This window comes from Lagopus leucura, unplaced genomic scaffold (assembly GCF_019238085.1).
Source record: "Lagopus leucura isolate 7727_CA_CO unplaced genomic scaffold, USGS_WTPT01 Super-Scaffold_100012, whole genome shotgun sequence".
Taxonomy (NCBI): domain Eukaryota; kingdom Metazoa; phylum Chordata; class Aves; order Galliformes; family Phasianidae; genus Lagopus; species Lagopus leucura.
The window spans coordinates 13650052-13669214 of record NW_024962267.1 but is presented as its reverse complement, the minus strand read 5'-3'; the positions used below and the strand labels follow the sequence as shown (position 1 = coordinate 13669214).

General features: G+C 45.8%; 1 protein-coding gene across 2 annotated transcripts in view; it reads right to left on the bottom strand.

Annotated features, from left to right (window-relative positions):
- TMEFF2 (transmembrane protein with EGF like and two follistatin like domains 2) overlaps positions 1 to 19151 on the bottom strand; it is a 108402-nt gene extending 89251 nt beyond the window's left edge. For both annotated transcript variants that reach the window (XM_042874783.1, XM_042874785.1), the window contains exons 1-4: positions 18977 to 19151; positions 18462 to 18571; positions 13235 to 13364; positions 10538 to 10564 (exon numbers count right to left, since the gene is read on the bottom strand). In XM_042874783.1, coding sequence (XP_042730717.1) covers positions 10538 to 10564; positions 13235 to 13364; positions 18462 to 18571; positions 18977 to 19151 — 442 coding nt within the window. The remainder of the gene's footprint in view (positions 1 to 10537; positions 10565 to 13234; positions 13365 to 18461; positions 18572 to 18976) is intronic.
- Positions 19152 to 19163: the final 12 nt, after the last annotated feature.

Below are 19163 nucleotides of genomic sequence, written 5' to 3'. Positions count from 1 at the left end.
GAAAGCCAAGGGAGGAAGTTAAAACTAGCAAAAACATCTGAAAAAATATTTGTGGAAACCTGTGCCAAAATATCCTTCAATGTGTATCTATGACTAAGCTTTTCAGCTAAACAGCCTCCTGCTGTAAAGAAGGTGCTGCTTTCTGGTCACGGTCTGAAAGCACCGATGCAACAATAAGCACAGCTTAATTGTTGAGAAGCTCACATGTCAACAGCAGAATTTGTGGTCAGAAGCATGTGAAAGCCTGTAGGGCTTTGGAGCAGTAAGACAGAAACGGGGCCATACGGTGGCTGAACAAAGTCTGCTGAAGAGCCATGTATTTCTGCCTTTGATAGGGACTTTCCAGAGCTGTCAGCTGAGCTGCAGAATTAGAAACCTGACATTGCAGCAGTCAGTTTTTAGATTTCAAGCTGTTCAAATGACTTGTCTCCAGGGAAGAATACAGAGTGCAGGAATCAATAGCAAAACAGGTAAAGATGCCAATGTCCAGCGCCAGACACCCATCAAAATGCCCCAGCCAGCCTGGTAAACCTACTGCTGAGATGCAAGAGGATGGAAGAGAAAAACTTGCTCCCTCTTTGAATTGGCATAAGAGATGCTATGCACCATCCCCTGTATTTGTGAGATTGCAGCGTGATTATATTTGATCCTCACTGCAGATTGATCTCCCACATGCCCTGAGTTCACGCTATGCCAGTGCTCAGAGCCACTCACCAAAGATATTATAAAAGAGCCTATTTTATCATATCTTCACCTCTGAATGCATTACAAGTGACATCGCTTAATTTTAGCCAATCTGAACAGCTAATTAGATGTAAACAGATTGAAAAATTGTACACACGGGACAACTCATTTTTCAAAAGGCCACTAATCTAAACAAACCTGAGTCCATCAATTTACTTGAACATTTGTCTAAATGAATTACAGCATAGGCTTGTCCTGCACTAGCCTTGTGATTCACATAACAGGCTCCCTCCTCTTTTGATGAAAATCTCAGGCACAGTACAAAAGAAAAGACTATTTGTTTATCAAGGCTGTTGTAACAAAGATGAAGATGCCTCTGAGCCTAGTGGAAGACACGATGAGCCAAAGCAATTAATCACAGTCTACTCTGGTACCTTCTCTCCCACCTCCCAAACCCCTCACATATCCTAGTACATCAAAGCTGGAGAGGCTCTTCGCAATAACAGATAAAATCAAATGTTATTTAATCACGATCAATACACATTCCAACTTCAGAGCTCTGCAGGGGCAATCCTCCTCTCTGCTCTGCCTCATTATATCAGAAGAAAGAGAAAGGAGAAGAATAACGGGTGGTTCCTTAGAGCCTCTAAGACACTGCCTGTTTGTGACCGGGAAAAGACCAACAGCCACACATAATATCCATGCCAGACAAAAGAAAGAAGTATTGGAGTGAAATGCACTGCAGTGAGACCTATTTTTAAATACACAACAATTAGCTGCGCATTATGTGTGAGGTTTTCTCTTCGCCCACATTTCTTCTACTACTTGCATGGTAAATGCACATAATTACATGGGAAAGGGCAGAGATGAAAAACTGCTGTGCATTTTTAAGTGAATAAGCATATAATCAATTTCCTTCCACGTTTCTTAACGTAGGAATCTTACTGAATGCAACCTCAGCCTGCTTAGTACGGAAACTAAACTACAGCACCAAGAATTAAGGGACCAATGTGTATCTGCTGTGACATCCCTCATGACAAAGGTCCTGCGACTTTCAAACCCTTCCATGTTTGAACAGAGTGATCTAGATGTACAACTGTGAAAACGTCAAGAGACAGAGAGTCCAACATAACTTTTAATTGCTTACTTCTATGTGCTTCTTGGACAAATTTACAAATGTCTAACTCATACTTCCAGCCTGACATCTCATTAGACCTTTATCTGTCAGAATAAAGAACACTTTTTCTGCTCACTTCTGTTTCCCACAGAGATACTTACAGACAGTGCCCCTGCACACGCTTTTTCTTTCACCTGACAAAGCTATGAGCGTCAAGGCTTTCCTAGTAAAGCTTTCTTGCTGGGTATCTCCCAACTAGCCCATTAACTGCTAAGGCTCCAGCTTCCTTTCTACCAATCCTCCTTTTCAGTATCAGAAGTGGAGCTACAGGAGACAGACTGTTTAGGGTCTGTTGTGATAGAACAAGGGGAACTGGTTTCGAGCTTTGAGAGAGTAGATTTAGGTTGGATATAAGAAAAACATCTTTTACAATGAGGGTGGTGCAGCACTGGAACAGGTTGCTCAGGGATGTGGTGGATGCTCCATCTCTGGAGACTATCAAAGCGAAGCTTGATCATGCCCTGAGCAACCTGATCTAGCTGTGCATGTTCCTGTTCATTGCAGGGGAGTTAGACTAGATGACCTTTAAAGGCCCCTTCCAACTCTTAAGGACTCTATGATTCTCTCTCAGGCACTTGACCAACCTCAAGCCTCTGGTTTTCCATCTCTGTTCTATGGCTGTGGTGTGACATTAGGCCACATCAGAAGGCAGGCTCCTTCTTACTCCAAGGTGCCTGTTGACTCAGATTGGGTTGTTTCACTCATCTGTTCACTTCTTACTCCTCCAGCCACATTAGCTGTACGTTGGCCAACGAGCAATCTATGTTCCTACCCAAATAACCATTAAACCAACAAACAGCCTAAGGCTGACCTGTGCCATCCATAGAAAAGTGATAAAACCACTAACAATCGAGTTGTGAAAGGCAGTTGTTACTCTACTAATCGTCTACGCTGTTAATTTTGCACGATTCCTATTCTTTAATCATAGTGTCGTGTACTGGCATGCCAAATACTTTACTGACATCCATGTACGCTACATCAATATTCCCATCTTTATCAAGTAAATTTGTAGCTTCATAAATAACATTTCAATTAGTTGACAAAATCTATTACATCAGCCCACATTGCTCGGCATTAGTTCTCATTTATTTCTTTATTAAGCAGGTCTGGATCCGCCACATCCTGCTCTGCCTCGATCAATGTCAGATTGACAGGCCTATAAATAACTGGATGTTTTCCCTACCCTTCTGAATACTTACATACTTATATGCTATCAGACCTTTACAACTTCTCCATGTTCTCAAAAGCACCAAAAAACAAATTAATGTCCTTACCTACCTTCTTTTAAATTCCTGTCTGCAAAGCTATTCGGAGCTGCTAAACTAAAAAGGGTCCCACTTCAGCAGCTCACTTTTTAATGGGTCTAAATAAGCACCATAATTATCCAGTTTGCATGAAGCCAGAACAGATGAGATCAAGAAGCCTGAAGCACTAAAAAAAACATGAAACAGCATAGAAGAGTTTTGACATCTTCCCCAGATCACAATGTTTTCAAAATACTGTCTGGAGTTCTTCCTATTATCTTGCATTCAAGTACTCTCCTGACCAAAGAGGACTAGATAACAGGCTGCCCAGAGAGGTTGTGGATGCCCCATCCCTGGAGGTGTTCAAGGCCAGTTTGTATGAGGCCATGGGCAGCCTAGTCTAGTATTAAACGTGGAGGTTGGCAGCTCTGAACATGTCAGGAGGGCTGAAGGTTGATGATCCTTGTGGTCCCTTCCAATCAAAGACATTCTATGATTCTATGACTGGTAATCTAAGCATCTTCTGTAACTATTCAAAACCCTGGCTGGAAGACTTGTGCCCACATCATAAGAACCAGTAGCACTGCACCATAACATTTTACCTTGTCTGAACACTATTATGAGTTGTGGACTCTTGAGCCTGCAATACTCCCATTAAATTTGTTCTATACGTGCATTTACACGAAATAGCCAGCAATCTCTAGCTTACCAAGTGTCTAGCAAGCAGTCATCTCACTGACTTCAAGAAGAGCTGGCAAAATTTCTGCTCTTATTTATCCACCTCTAAAAGGCAAGAAATCTTCTTAGACAAAAGGAATTTAAGCATCCAACACAGAATAAATTCAATTTGCCAGCTGCAGCTAAGGCCTGACACAAAAGAGTTAACAAAAATGAAGTATACAAACCTTGAGAGAGACTTGGCAGCTCTCACTCCATTTGTACTTTGCTAGATCTCATGAGTGCATCTAACAAATCCTGTGTCACGCCAGCAAAGTTCAAAGCAAGCGCCTAGCGTATCAGCTTCTTCAACCACTAGGGCACAGAGCATGTAACTAAGAAACAAATCAGGACCTAAAGAATGTATGGTCACTCCAAGAGCACCTCAGGCCCCACTTGCAAAAGTCATTCACATCAACAGCATTTAAGGACAGGCTGAAAATTAAACACACACTCTGACCCCATAAAGAACTGAAGTATTCTCAGCAAGTGTATGAGAGTCAGTGGAAAGCTTGAGAAACATCCTTCTTCTAGTGGAAGAATTTCCTGCATAGGAAAGCAAAATGATGTGCTACATTCACCTCTCACTGTCATCACGCTTAATCTTCAGTGACTCCATGCTTGTCACAAGAAAAATTAATCCAGCTTTACAGAGATGTAGCAGACAAATCTAGACCACGACATTTCTCTCTTGATATATCTGAGTAACGGACCAACATAGGAGTGCTTGTGATAGAATGCCCTCTTTATCATCTGTTTGCTAAAGTATCATAAGATTTGTTTGCTGCTTGGGTGACTTAGTTCTTTGTGGATTTACAGACTGCATGTGATTATGTAGGATATTTTGGATTATCTTTTTTGCTCAGTTTTGATGTGGATGGGGAGTTTTGATTTTGAAAGCAACACTGGAGTGTCTTCAGCATGTTTTGTTGTAGGTGAATACCCTCCTTCTGTAGCTCTGAACCCTTTAATAGGAGTGCTAAAAAATACATATATATCTCTAAGGAATAGGGTCATTTAAGAAAGAGGCTACGAATGGAAGTCATATCTGCCTTTTGCCTTAAAAAAAAAATCTGTGGATCTTCACTGCATTTTCCATTCATTTTCATGGTTTTGAAGTAACAACTGAGAACGATCCACAAATCACTTACTGCAGTCAATTCTTTTCCTCAGTGTTGTCTGCCTACACTGTGGCATTTGTACCACAACACAGCCAAGACTTAGTTATTAACGGGCCAAACTAAGAATGAAGGGGGTATGGGGGGGAGAGGGGGGGAACATCACACTGCATGGAATTTTTGCACTGCAATTTCAGAAGTAGAAGAGGCAGTAAGCAAAACGTGGGCAGAACTCAGGCAACTAAATCCAAGACACATATCTTCCAAACTGGTACTTATACATAAGCCTGGACAGCTTCAAGCCCAGAGGAGCTCCAGGGATTTGCTGAGCATCTCAGGCAGGCAGGGTCGATTAGCTCAGTGCTCAGCTCAAATGAGAGCTTGACAAGAATCCAAATGCTGGATATTCCTATCGTTTTCATACCTTCCTAGGACTTCTAAAACATTTACCGCATCCTGCTCAGCACAAAATGCCAGCCGCAAGGACCTGAAAGTTCATCACCTGGGAAACCCCAAATGCTTCTCACGTAGCCAAGAAAAGCAGAGGAACTCCACGCTTTCCCAATTCTTTAAAGGCCTTGAAGAGACATTATGGCCTTTTCCCAAGCTAAACACTTATACAGGTCAGATGTGTGCCAGCCCTGAACTAAAAGTCATGTAATCACATTAGGACAACAAATAGCTTGAGCTAATAAACCCAGCCTTTCAAAGAGCTTATTGGTTTGGGCTCGGTGCCATGTCGAGGTTAACAAGGTAAAAACCTGTTTAACAAAGGAGATATATATCTGACCATCCACAGTCAGGTCAATCATTTAAGATTTAAACATTCCCTTCAGAGGTATTTACCCAGTCAGTGCATGCTGCTTATGGTTGCTTCTGTACCTTCTGATGATGCTTTAAATCATATCTTCCGAATGAAATTAGAGTAGAAGCTTTCCTACAGCCTTATTGCAGATGGTAATAGCATGGGGGTTCAGCAATATTCCCAACTCACAAGAGAGACAAGAGCATTATCTGTTACGTGCAGTCAAAAAAAAACAAAACAAAACAAAAGCAACCCACAACAACAACAAACCAATAGTTCACATAGCTCAAAACACAAATTTCCCTTCTTTTGGAGTTTAAACCAGAGCAGTCCCTCTATCTTCCCATAAACTGTGTCTGCAAACGTGATATCAGTACTGCATTTAATACAGCGCCTTATTCAAACCAATATATACTTCAGGTTTTATGGAGTATTTTGGCTCAAATACTATTGCTAGGATGCTGTTTACAGCAATATCCATTGTGTTCTGCATAGCCCGGCCTATCAATCAGCCTTGTAATAAAGCAGAGAGGGAAATCTGGGGAAAAGCAGCAGAGCTGCTGAATCCAAGCTAGTCAAGCAAAACCAGCATGGAGACAAGTGCAAATACAACTGGGTCAAAGCAGCTGTTAGGCTGTTGGTTGTACAAGAACACACATGCATTGCGTTAGAGCTTGCCTCAGACAAAAAACTCAGGCTTTTAAGCGTTAAGCCTTTCTTCTCTCTTTTGACTGGGTTTCAAAATGTCTTGTTACACACAGATTCATGACGTGCATGTGTTTACTCACATATCTCCAAGCTGAATGGAAAGGCAGATAAGAATTCCAAATCTATCATTAGATCAACATGTTGGTACCTACAAAGAGCCACAGGACTTCAATTTTCTGGCTAAGATTTAAGGGATAAACTGAAGAGAACAAACAAACAAAGAAGCCGCTCTCATCCACAAAATACACATACAAAACAACAAAGGCAAAAAAAAAGGATGGCCCAAAAGGCTGCTGATTCTCAGGTGTGCCTACAAGCGGTAAATTAGGAACAACCATAAGAACAGTGCAATCTGCCATTCTTTATGGATTGTGCATGGTTCAAAGGACACGGCGCTGGTTTGGCTGTGAGCAGCAGTTGTTATCCCCAGGCCAGCTCCTCTCAGCCTCTGCCTAACTCACACACATTCATGTTCTGCTTCGAGGATTCCTTCCTCTACCTCAAGGTGAGGAAGTGCCTTACAACACCAGTGTGTACCACCCTGGAGCGCTAATCTTATAATTAGTGCCTCTAGCTGCTGCTGTAAATTAAATAGTGACAATTGTATTGATGAATTATGATATTTTTTTTCCATTCTGCTTTAGTCTCGATCATAAAGAATTAACATAAAAAAAAAAAATCAAACTTGGCTAAGATGCACGTACCCATGGGCCCCATACGATTCCCATTAAAGTAAGACTTAAGTGGAAATTGAATCAGGCTCTGGAACCAACTCAATGGAAGTGCCTGCACTCTTCAGTACTGGGACCACAGCTGCAGCGAGCACCATCACCACCCACTGTATGTCCATCAGGCTGACTGCAAAGTCACCGACAGAACTAGAAACACATCATGTGGGAAGGGGGAAAGGAATTCAGTGCCAAAAAAAAAAAAAAAAAAAAAAAAAAGAAAAAACAGAAACCAAGGAGAGATGCTCTTAGCTCGCTGAGGATAGTAATAAAATACTGCATCTCAAGTTGGTTGCTGTTTGAAGGAAGCTAGGAAACAAGTAAGAATTCATTATGAAGCTGCTCAAGACTAAACCATGAATCATTGGGTTCTAAAAAAAAATCCTATGCTGTCTAGAGAACAGCATGGATGAAAATGAATGGAATCTCTTTAAATTACTCTCTGTATAAACTCCTTCACATTCATTCTTTCTGCCACTGATTAGCCTCCTTCTATGATACGGGTTTTTAAATTATTCCACACCACACTCCCAGCTTCTGCAATCAAAACAAAGAAGCAACTCTTGATTCTTCATTTTTAGCCCCCATTTACAGGAAAAAAGCATCTTCTGCAGTGCAAAACTTGAACACCTACTGTTCTTACATGTTTCCTGGATATCCCCAAAAGTGAGTGCGTGCTGATAGCTCAGTAAGCTAATGACCTTAAAATCCCCCCACTGCTCTGCAAACAAGGGGACTTTTGTTTCGCTGTACTGAATATGCTATTGCTGCCTGGCGGAGTATTAAATCACCTCTGGAAAGCCCCCAGGATGTTAAAGCACCGGAGGCTGGTGGAACCCCCCCCCCCCCAATCTCAGCAAGCTTGGAAGACAAAAACCCCAAATTCCAAATATTAAACTGGGACAAACTCACTGCAAACTCATGTGGGGATGAGCAGAAGGAAACTTGGCTGGCAGAACACGCCCCCTGGTTATACCATCCCTGCTCTAGCCTGATTCCTGAGAACATGAGGTTTTTGTGACCACATAGCGTGGTTGTGTATCTGTCCATTGCACCAACTCCTTTTCCAGTAATTTCTGAATCAACCGATTATTATTTCACATGACAGAGACTCATAGAGATGAGGTAGTATTGAGACCTCAACTGTTACCAGCTACAGAGAAAGCCATCTCAACGCAAAAAGCTTGCTATGCTCCAAGAACTGGAAAACACGACTATACTAGCTGGCAAATTTGAGTTAATTCCCCGTTACGTGTGTACGCTATCAGACTACATAATTCAAATCACAAGATACAAGTCCACCAGAAAGCTGGGCCATTCATCTCACAGCTTGTGAATGATACACAAAAATGTTCAGGCAAGTCCTGAACAATTCACACTGAAAGATCACCTCTTGGAAGTGCCTTCAGCTGGAAGTCCATCTACCTATGAGAGCAAGCCCTACCCAGACGCTCTCCTTAACACACCAAGTACAGATCCTCTTGTCCCAGATCCTGCACCAAGGAAGAGATCTCTTTGATATCCCAGCCCTGATGTCACTTGCCTGGATTTTGTTCAAAAAGGCATTCACTGAGAGCCTCCTGATCCCCTGCGCCCAGTAGAATGTGCTGTTCTCCTATGCCCGCCACAGTCCCCAGGGCTGTTAACCAAGACTGCTTGGAGATGCATCAGAAAGGGAAATTCTCAGTTAAAAAAAAAAAAAAAAAAAAAAAAAAAACACACAAAACCCAAAAACCAGCAAATAAACTAAGATCTCAGACTTCTCATAGAACAACTTTCCACTCATGACTGTTAAGAGAGGATTTTAAAAGACTTATTGTAGTGACATCCAAAATTTATTACAGCTTTTACAACAAGACTGTGTGTAGTAAAGAATGATGTAGTGACAATATTTACTTGGCTGGATTTAGCTTCTTAGGGCACATAAATATACTTTTGTACTTTGTGAACAGCAGTGGCTGCCTACTAAATCTTGTATAATACAAGGCAGCTTTGTAGACCTTCAAACACACACACCAACTTGACTCTGTCTACATCACAAATTTGCTTCCTTAACTATCTGCCTAGTCCGTCCCCACAGTCCTCTTCTGCTTGTCTTCTGTCAACCTCAGCTCTTCAAATGAAATTGTTTGGAAATCCTGCTTTTAAAATCCTATGCTTTCTAAGTACGGATTTCATAGTGGCCAAGTTTGTTCCCCCATTCTGCCTCAACACCACTTACAAAACAAACTGGAAGTCTTACGCATTCTCTTTGGTACATATCTGAGAAAAGCCACACAAAAGTCATCATTTGAAAATAGGTTTATTAACCACGTGCCTGAAGGCCCCATCTCAAGAATAAATTGAAGTGTAGATTTCTTTTAGTCTTTGAATCTCAATTAACTGGTCCAGTTAGAAAGACAATATAGAAGGACGCAAGAGTAAGACAGGAATAGTCAGCCAAAGTTTTTGAATACGAGAGGTAATACTTTCAACTGTGAAACTTGAGTCCAGTATGTGACAATTAGATCTCCTGCAAATACCACTTTACAGGTGAGAATACTACTTGCACACTGCGCACTCTAGCGTACTAGTAAGCATAACCACAGGACTGGCTGCCCCAACTAGCCCTCATGCTTCACAGCCTCTAGGAAGCAGCAGCTCCCAGAGGGCACACTGCCTATCCTGAGGTAGGGCTCTACCCAAAGCCACCATGTAGAAGCACTAGTCACACGTGCCAGGATCTGTGGTGAACCAGCAAATCCGTAAATCACTTCATCTAAGAAATAAAAAAAAAAAAAAAAAAAAGAAAACCCACAAATTCACCCTCCAGTTTAAATGCAAGTTTGCTGCTGTTTTACAGTAGGTTACAAATGCTTCAAAGGGTTTGGACTATTTCCATTTCTCTGTTTGCTTTTGCTGCTGTTGTTCTTATAAAAACACACCATTCTTCTCCCATGACATTGCTTCGTAACTTCAAAAGAATGCTCTCCACTGCCACAAAATATTTGCTTTGAATCCTCCAGCAAGGAGAAGCCAAGGGTTTGGCTCACGTGTTAAAAACAGGAAGAAATAGCTCTCTAAGAACAGAACAAACAAGTGCAACAGTAACAGTAGATGGAGATAGAGCTCCTAGCATAACCTATGAATAATTCCAAGTCCTATTAGAAGGAACACAGCTTTCTGAATTTCCCTAGAAAACAGCATGTCATTACCGGGCTGCAGCTTGACTCAAATGCAAAATGTCACTTTTTCAGAAAAAAAGCCAAACAACAGACAATATGTAGTGTAACAACTAAACTGCAAAGCACATCCACTTAGAAGCTGAAATTGCAAAAGACAACGAGCGTAGAGCAATATCAGAAGAGGGCTCTTACCTCCATCCCCAGATCCTGAGCCAGCATCTGAAAAGAGAACAGAATGAAATTTATATTCATGTGCTGCTGTATGTCCTGTAAGCATGTAAGGCAAGACTGTTCAGTTAAATGCATTACATCGTATCTTATGTTTGATGTCATCCCTGGGTAAATTACAGAGATCTAATCTGAACACAGTTCACTCAAGCTGCCTTACTCATGTCTGAACTCCCTTACTTTATAGTCTCTATATAAGACTAAAATAACTTAAGCCCTGGAGTGCTGTGATGTTCTCAGAAGCCTCTGCCTCATTTTGTTGTACTGAGACTGATAAAGAAGCTCCAGGAGCTTTGTTCCCAACAGTTGTGCAGAGTTGCTTCACATGGCCACTAGGAAACAGTCAGCATCAAACAGGGCTTTTAAACACATCTATCTGAGCCCAGACTGACTGGAAATGCGTGCCATCGTCTGTACAGAACACCTCAGCAGATCACAACCAGTTAGAGTCAACCACTGAAACTCTCATCCAAAGCTCTTCAGATAAACAATTAAAACGCCATTTCTCTCAAGGCTGTTGCTGAGTTTCAAAGCCAAGTGCTTTATTTTACTCATGCTCACCGTTTTTTTTAGGACGGAACAACCAGATTCACAAACTCAAGTGCAAACCCAAGTGCGATGTCTCAATCTCCAAGCCCAGAACTTCATCATGATGCTTTCTAACCAAGCCCACATTTGGAAGGGCTACAGAATTCTCCCAGAGAGAAAGGATGCCCTTCTTAGCATTTATCCATTCATCAACATCAAGAGGAACAGAAAGAGTTTGAGATGGCTGCTTGGGGATCCAGTCACCCCATGAACTGTTATGTCAAGTTTACTGACAGTAGGGCCTGGCGGATGCGAACTGGCTTGCATGTGCTAGCTCCATTTCAATAAGTCTGTCATAAAAGTGGCTCAGTCTCGCAGTGCAAACTGGTCATTTTAAGTGGGAGAAAAGCCAAAGGGGTTTGGAAAAGTAAACAGATAATGATAGTGCTTCCCTGTATTCTCTGTCTCTTTGCAGGGAGGGATCTAATGCTTTCCTTCTATCCCTACATTGTGAAGCCTGCACCTCCACCGGGCCCCCAGTGGCACAGATCTCTGTGGAGGCTGGCAGCCCTGTGTGTCACTCTGCACCATCCCACTGCCAGTAGTGAGCTAGAGTAGGAAAAGATGAAGCAATGCACTCAAACTCGATCAAATCCCTTTAACCAATAAGTAAGGCCTTGTTTTTTTTGTTTGTTTTCAAACAAATAAGAAAAGAAAGAGTTGCTGTGCTGAGAGAATTTACTGGGTGAAAGGAATCCTGCGCCACAGTCAGCTTTGTCAGTCTGAGCCCCGCTTAATACCATTTCACAGGAGAAAAAAAAAATTGAGCATGAGCATTGTTGCTTTTTTTTTTTTCCCACCCCTATTCAAAATTGCCAGGTAACAGCTTCAGAGAAAAACAAAATTTCCAGGAAAAAGCTTTTTCTCTCCGATGCATCAAACACAAAAATCATGGCACTGCACAAAGTTTGTCTGATGTACTTTTTATCAACTCCTCTGTCCTCACCTGAGAAAAAAAAAGTCTGCCTTAAGTTTAAAAGGCTCTCTCAAGAACAAAGCCTTACTCCTATTCTTTTCAAGTGAACTTCACTGCCCAGCTTTAACAGACACTGAGCACAGAAGAAAAACATCAAGAACCCTTGCACTTAGGCAACTCTGTTTTTCTGATGGATTTTGCTCATTTGCTTTCCTTGCTGCTCCATGAAAGCAGAGACACAAATAGCTCTTGATGCTCAAAGTTAAACACAGGAGTCTCAAACACCAGTTAGTTTTCACATGTGCTCTTCAAAGAGGTTTTCCAACAAACCCAGGAAAATAAGTGATTGCACAGACCTTTTCGTTAAGCACTGTACAATCAATGAAAATACAAATGTTATAATTTATCTGAGAGCTTGGCTATGTAGTTATTATACTAGAGCAGAAAAGAAAGACCCTCACCCTACCCTGAGCTCACATGGGAAACTCCAGTGGAGAGAATCTCCAGAAGAGATCCTTGCCAACTGGCAGTCAGCTCTTAAATGGGTCTAGGAGAGGTGGAGCCAGGCTCCTCTCTTTCCAGCAGCACAGGTGAATTGCCTTCACCTGTGCTCCCGTGGCTGACTCATGGCTCACCTCAGGTGATCAATCAGAGGTTCAGGCCGAGATTCAGCAGTCGCCATACAAGTGTGGTGGGGTTAAAGCCTCAGCTGGTGGGAGTTGGTGTGGCTCACTACAGACACCAGAGCTCTGCTGAGCTACACCAGCTGGGAACCCAGCCCCGCAAGGAACAACTGAAGAGGTTGCCTTAGGGGCAGTGCTGCTCCAGTCCCACTCTCTGCAGATTGCAGAGGGGGTTGCTATGAGCCAGATGCCCATCCATTCATCTGGCATCTGCTTGCTATGGTTATCCTCTCCCAATGACTTGTCGAACTGCACCATAAGCATACACTGACTGACCAGCAACACAAGATACAGGCAAAAAAAAAAAGAATCACCAACTTCTGCATTGCGCTGTCAAATTGAACTTATTTTGAAGCTAAGGACGGCAGCAGCATCTTCTCACAATCAAGACTGCAATGAATTAACTCCCAATGAGCTCGAAGGAAGGATTCACATGGCTCCAGCCCTCAGCAGAGGCAGCTCTCTGCTACGTACCGGTCGCACACGATCCTTCGGAGACGAGCAGTATCTCGCTCTGTTGCTTGCAGGCAGCCTGCTTCAGGTAGCACTCATTCTGGTAGGTGTCACCGTTGGAGCCACAGACGGGCACGTAGTCATTGTTGCACTGCAAGGACACAGAACGGCAGCGTTAGCCGTGCAAAGGAATGGAGCAGTCCGAGGGTTGTGTGTGTCGTCCCCGTCCCCCCCCCGCGTGTTCCCCCCCCCCCCCCCCCCCCCCAGCATGAAACCACCAGGAGAACAGCAGGAGGGAGGCACTGCCTCTGCCCTTCGCTAGAGAAGAGGGATGTGTAAAAGAAGTAAGGGAGGGAATCATGAGACAACCCCGGGCAAATGCCCACAGAACTGCCTTCCCATGAAGATGAGCACGTCCAGGCAGGGAACACCCAGCAAGGAAAGCAGCTCCCCAGCAGCAGCTCGTGCGCTTCTATTGGACGGCAACAGGCAAATTGCAGCCAGCCATCCTCCTCCCTGCTACAGAGCCAGTCCTTTGCATGCAGAGAAGCGTCCGCCTGCGTGCACATAACTCTCTATTTAAGCACTTAGCCATAATGAGAACTGATGGGACAGAGGGCAATCATTTCCAAGAGATCTTGGACCAAAAGGCATCCATCCCTTTTGCTGTGGGCCAGATGCTGCACCCAGGATGCTGGGGGCTCCAGGTCCCCACACCACAGCTGTGCTCCTACCAGCCACGAGCCCTGCCCTGCTGCCTACACTTTCTGCCTTCCCCCTCCACCGCTGCAGGGCAGCTTTGCCCTCTTCTGCTCGTTTTAATAAAAATAATTCCATTTAGTAGAGAAAATTGGGCAACCTACAGGGTGCAGTTATCATCAGATAATCACACTCTGAGGCTTAAAGATTCTTGGATGTGCCCTGTACGTGGTAATTACGCCAGGGATATGATTATCTCATGATTACCGTACTCCTGGTATGCCTCATTGTTTAATTATAACAAATGAAATGATCACAATTATTATTTACAAATGCTCACCTCTGCTTAAATCCAAATGAAAATTAAAGAAGCCATACCCCCCTATTTGGCTACCTCATGCCACAAAGCAGCTGAGGTGTGCTCACAGCCTAACGCACAGAACTGAGCCATACAGACCAAATAAGCCTCGAGGTGAGCGACTACAGAAACCAGCATCACAAACAGTTGCTTAGATGGCATTCATTGCAGGCCTCCACAAGCAGCAGCTGCCAACGAATTATTCATAGTTGGTCAGAGTGACATTTTGATTGGGCTAAAACAAATGACATTTTCCCTATGTGTTGTATTTTCTCAGATCTCAGAGCTGCGTCCCACCTGCAGCATCCTCTTCCTTCAGAGCCAGACAGCATAGCAGCAGTGAAAATCTTTCCCTTCCTCTCCTGATGAGGTGCTACCCACGCAGAAATTTTCAACAGCCCATTAAAACGTGTTTCTGCTATTGTCACAGTTGTGCTCCAAACCTGAGGAATGTTGCAAGCTAAAAACACCAACCTCATCCAGCAGCTCGACAACAAATGCTGGAGGGTGATCTGGAATACTTAACCAGGACAATTAACACAATCATGCAAATTTTTTAAAGCATGAAGAGCTGAGTCAGTCTTGTTTTTACACACCCTCTCTCCTTGACACCCATGGGACTTCTTGGCAGAGCAATCGGTGCAGAATCCAACCCAAAGCATCTTAATAGACTTTGATACACGCAGAAACAATGCTGGACCCTACTCCCAAGAAACACAGTGGGAACTCTGCTGGTTTTGCCCAGAGCCAAAGATGATCTTTTACATGGACTTAGCTTCAAATCTGAAAGGCCAAGCAGCCCTACGTTAGCAATGTGAGATGTCAGGAATGAAATCCTGAGCCACGGGTCCCGGTTGCTTCTGGCACCTGGGCCAGAACTTCCAAAGCTCAGCAGATTTATAATGTATCTGAGAGACACCAGACAGAGGGCCCTGGGAAGGTGTCATTCTTTTCACAGAGGTTCTTCCATCTCTCCTGCGGCTCCTGACTCACTCAAATTTGGCTGTGGAGAGCAGAAGTAGCTGGCCCATCACAATGACAACTGGTGATCCACCCTTTCCTTTCTCCAGCTGGAATGGTCCCTCATGCATTTCTTGATCACTGCCCATCTCTCCCATCACTCATTCCATACAGCTGCTGCTTGGATGGAGAACGCAGAAGTGGGGAGCTGCTGGTGGGAGTGCAACAGGTGAGAGCTTCCAGGTAAGTGCTGCCTTGCTCTGAGCTGGGCTGACTCTAAAGGCCATAGTGAAACCATTCTGGAAGTCACAACAAGACCACTGAAGGGAAGGTCACAGCATCAGTGCTCAGGTAGCTGGCAAGCTTCTTCCTCACGATAGAGAACATCAGACCTTGACTTGGCTTCCTTGGCATGGCTTCCTCAGTCTAACAACATGTTTTTGGTATTGGTTTAAGACTCGACAGATCAAGCTCTGGACATGATCACAACTCTCCATCCCTAAAGGCCTGTTGGAACGCACAGTGAAATCCATTTCAAATCTCAATAAACCCAGGAGCACAGTGCCATATCATCAGATTCTCTCATATGTGGGTTCTTAAAATATACCTGTAAAGAAGGGAAATAAGTGCATCCAAGTCACCTACATTCTCAGCATGAGCAGCCTTGTGCAGTCACAACCACAGCTGGAGACAAGACAATCCTGCAAGTGCTGGGATCAGTGCTGGAAGTACATGGTTTGCTTTCTGAAGAGACCGGTGAACCCATGCACCTCCTCCTCCTTGTAGTGCTGTTGGATGTTTGACCTCCTCTTTCTCTCAGGCTTCACTCCCCAAATACTGGCTATGTTAGGAGCCACGTAACACGACACTATATTCCAAAAGTGAGATAGCAGGCAGCAAGCTGGCAGGTGAGCTACAGCTCCACCACTACTGAAAGATGCAAGGGACTCAACGCACAGAAGGAGCGCTCCCCACACACCGAGCACTTAACATTTGCCGTCTTGGTCATGAGGTGCAACCTTGATGGAAAAGCCTTCTGGACACATTCACAAGATCTGAGCGGAAGAGATGACGGGCTGCTGATGGCTTTGGAAGACTAAGGTACAGTGCATCCAGCCACAGCCCTGATGGGCTTGCTGTGCAGGGTAGGAGGGAAGTGGCTGCCACCATGCTCAGACCCATGGCTGGGACAGCACGTCCCCTGAGCAGAGCGAGATGTGGTACTGTGCCCCACAGAACAGCTTACCACGGGGAGACAGGGAACAGGGCATGGCTTTGTGAAGGAGCAAGAGGGAGCCAAGCAACAGGAACCCTTGCCACAGCATGTGCCTGCTGCTCTATGGAGAAAGAGCCCCACTTACACCTTCTACATCAGTCCGACTGGGTATGCCCTCTCAAACAATATAACATGAATTTTATCAATCATGTCCAACAAATGGAGCTAATATTGAAAAACTAAAAACAAATAAACACACACACACACACACAAAAAAAACAAAAACAAAAAACAACGCACCAAAGAAACAAACCAAACCAAAGCTGCAGCAGTTTCCCTCTGCAGCAGTCCCAGTTTGCCTCTGCAGCCCCCCAAGCCCCATGCTGGCCAGCCCAGGCCTTTCAGACAGTGAGGAGGCAGAATTAGCTTTCAGTCCCTGTCTGTTTTCTCAAGCTGCAGTGAAAGCCCCTGGCAAATTCTGGAGAAAACATAACAAGTAATTATAGTGATGAGGCATCTGCTATTGATTTGCTCACTATCACCCAGTGAGCTGTCACCAAAATGGGGCATTGAGTTCTGACGAAGGACCCCTCGCCCTGGGAAAGATCTTGTGAACGTGTCCAGAAGGCTTTTCCACCCAACCCTGGGGCTCTGCCCACCTCATCCAGCCACAGGCACCTCCCCGGGGACTCATCTCCCACCGGCACGCAGCTCCCTGCCCATCACCTGCCGCTGCGTGGGTAGGCACATCCCTCCCGCAGAGCCCAGCAGCGCATCTCACAGATATGGCCCTACAGCCATTACCCAGTTCCCTTCCATGTGTTCCCATGTCCCCTGAAGGACCGAGGGCAGGGCCAGGCAGCAGCACACCAGCCCCTGCAACAGGACCGGGCAGCGCCACGCCGCGTTACAGCTCATTCTTCGAAAGAGAACCCTGAAATCCCCGCACACACTGAGCCGCAGCACAACGTCCCTCGGCACACCGCTCACAGCAAGGCTCCGTCGCGCGGTTTGTGATGCAGGCAAATCAGAGATGGAATTGAAAGCCACACGGCGAGCAGGGAACCACAGCACCTTAGCAAACACCTGCCGTGCTCTTATTACTGAGAATTCCTTTGCTGTAAAGGCAGGAGTTGATCGCCTGGGATTTTTCTCCAGAGATAGATTTAGCTCTAGGAACAGCACAGTACTCACGGGGCTTCCAAGCAAACAGCCTATCAGAGCCCAGTAGTGCATCAGTCACTGCGGGCACACACCGTTCCGAGCCCTGTCACTGGCCTGCCGGGCTGCAAGCGCTCCCAGCAGCACCACAAGTTGCACAAGTTGACGTTAAAACACCACAGACGACAGGGAATACAGGCAGAAACACACAGGCAGAGATACGCACAGCCCCTCGAACGCCCGGGCTCTATTCAGGTCAGTGCGGAAAGCACAGCTACTTGCAGGTCGGCCCAGCACATGAATCCTTCCTAAGAAAGCTGCCCGACCCTGAGGATGCCTGGGATGCTGCGGGGAGAAGGAGCGGGGGCAGCTACCAGCGCCCGCTCCAGCTCCATTAACGCAAAGGTTTGGAACAGAGGGATTTCTCCCTAATCCGATCAGCTGGGCAGACACACGGTCAGAAGCGCCGTCACCACACAGCCCTTCCTCAAAACATTGCATAAGCACATTACAGATCCATTTCTTTAACGAGATCAGAACTCCGAATACAATAAGCCGCGATCTGTATCAGAGCCCTCCCTAAATTCATTTCCAACTCCTCCTTCAAAGGGCAGAAGAACAGTCAGAAACGCACAGCGGTAGCTGCGGACCGAGGGGACGCGTGAAGCCGCAGCGTCTGCCTTCCCCAGCAGAGCTCGTGTCCCCGTGCCACCAGTTGGCTCCCCGGCTGCCCGCCGCACGCTGCCAGGCTGCGCCTCCAACTTCCCCGCGCCGCCGAGTGACAGGTGACAGCGGGAGCGCCGCGCCTCGTGCTCTCATTAACGAATTAGGGGAGGAAATATCAATCTCCTTACCTTGAACTGACAGACGCAAGTCACGCTGTCTCCGATCCTCAAACACTCCCCATCGAATTTACAGGTGTTGGTGTCGCAGAGAAAGAGATCGTTTTCTCTGTCATCGTAACCTCGAATGCAAAGCGGAGGAAGATGTCAGCATCGGGGAGCGACGGATGATTTCCTGCCGTCCTTCTCTGCCCTCGGTACCCCGCTCCTTCGCCCGTTTCCCCCTCGGTCTCCCCATCAGCCCTCGTTTCCCGCGCACTTTTTCCCCTATCTCCCTTTCCTCGCACCACTGCGAACACAAGTCCCGATTCCTGCAGCCGCGACCGAACGAGCCGCGGTCCGCAGCTCCGCGCCGTTCCCGGGAGGAGCCCAGCGGCTCTCGGCTCCCCGACCCCCGCGCAGCGGCCGGACGCGGCCGGGACACGTCGGGCGCAGCTCGGAGCTCCCGCCGGACTCGGGCAGCCCGCAGCTCTACCCGACGCCACAGCCGCGCGCGCCCGGCCCCGCTGGCTCCCCGGCGCTCTCACCGGAGCAGTTCCAGCCGGTGGGCGTCTGGCAGTCGCTCAGGGAGGTAGGGAAGGCCGCCAGCTTGTCGGGGCGGGCGAGCAGCAGCAGCGCGGCGGGCAGCAGCAGCCAGCAGCAGCAGTCGCACAGCGTCCAGCCGCCGCACTGCCGGGGCGCGGAGGGCTCCCAGGGCACCATGACTCCCTCCCT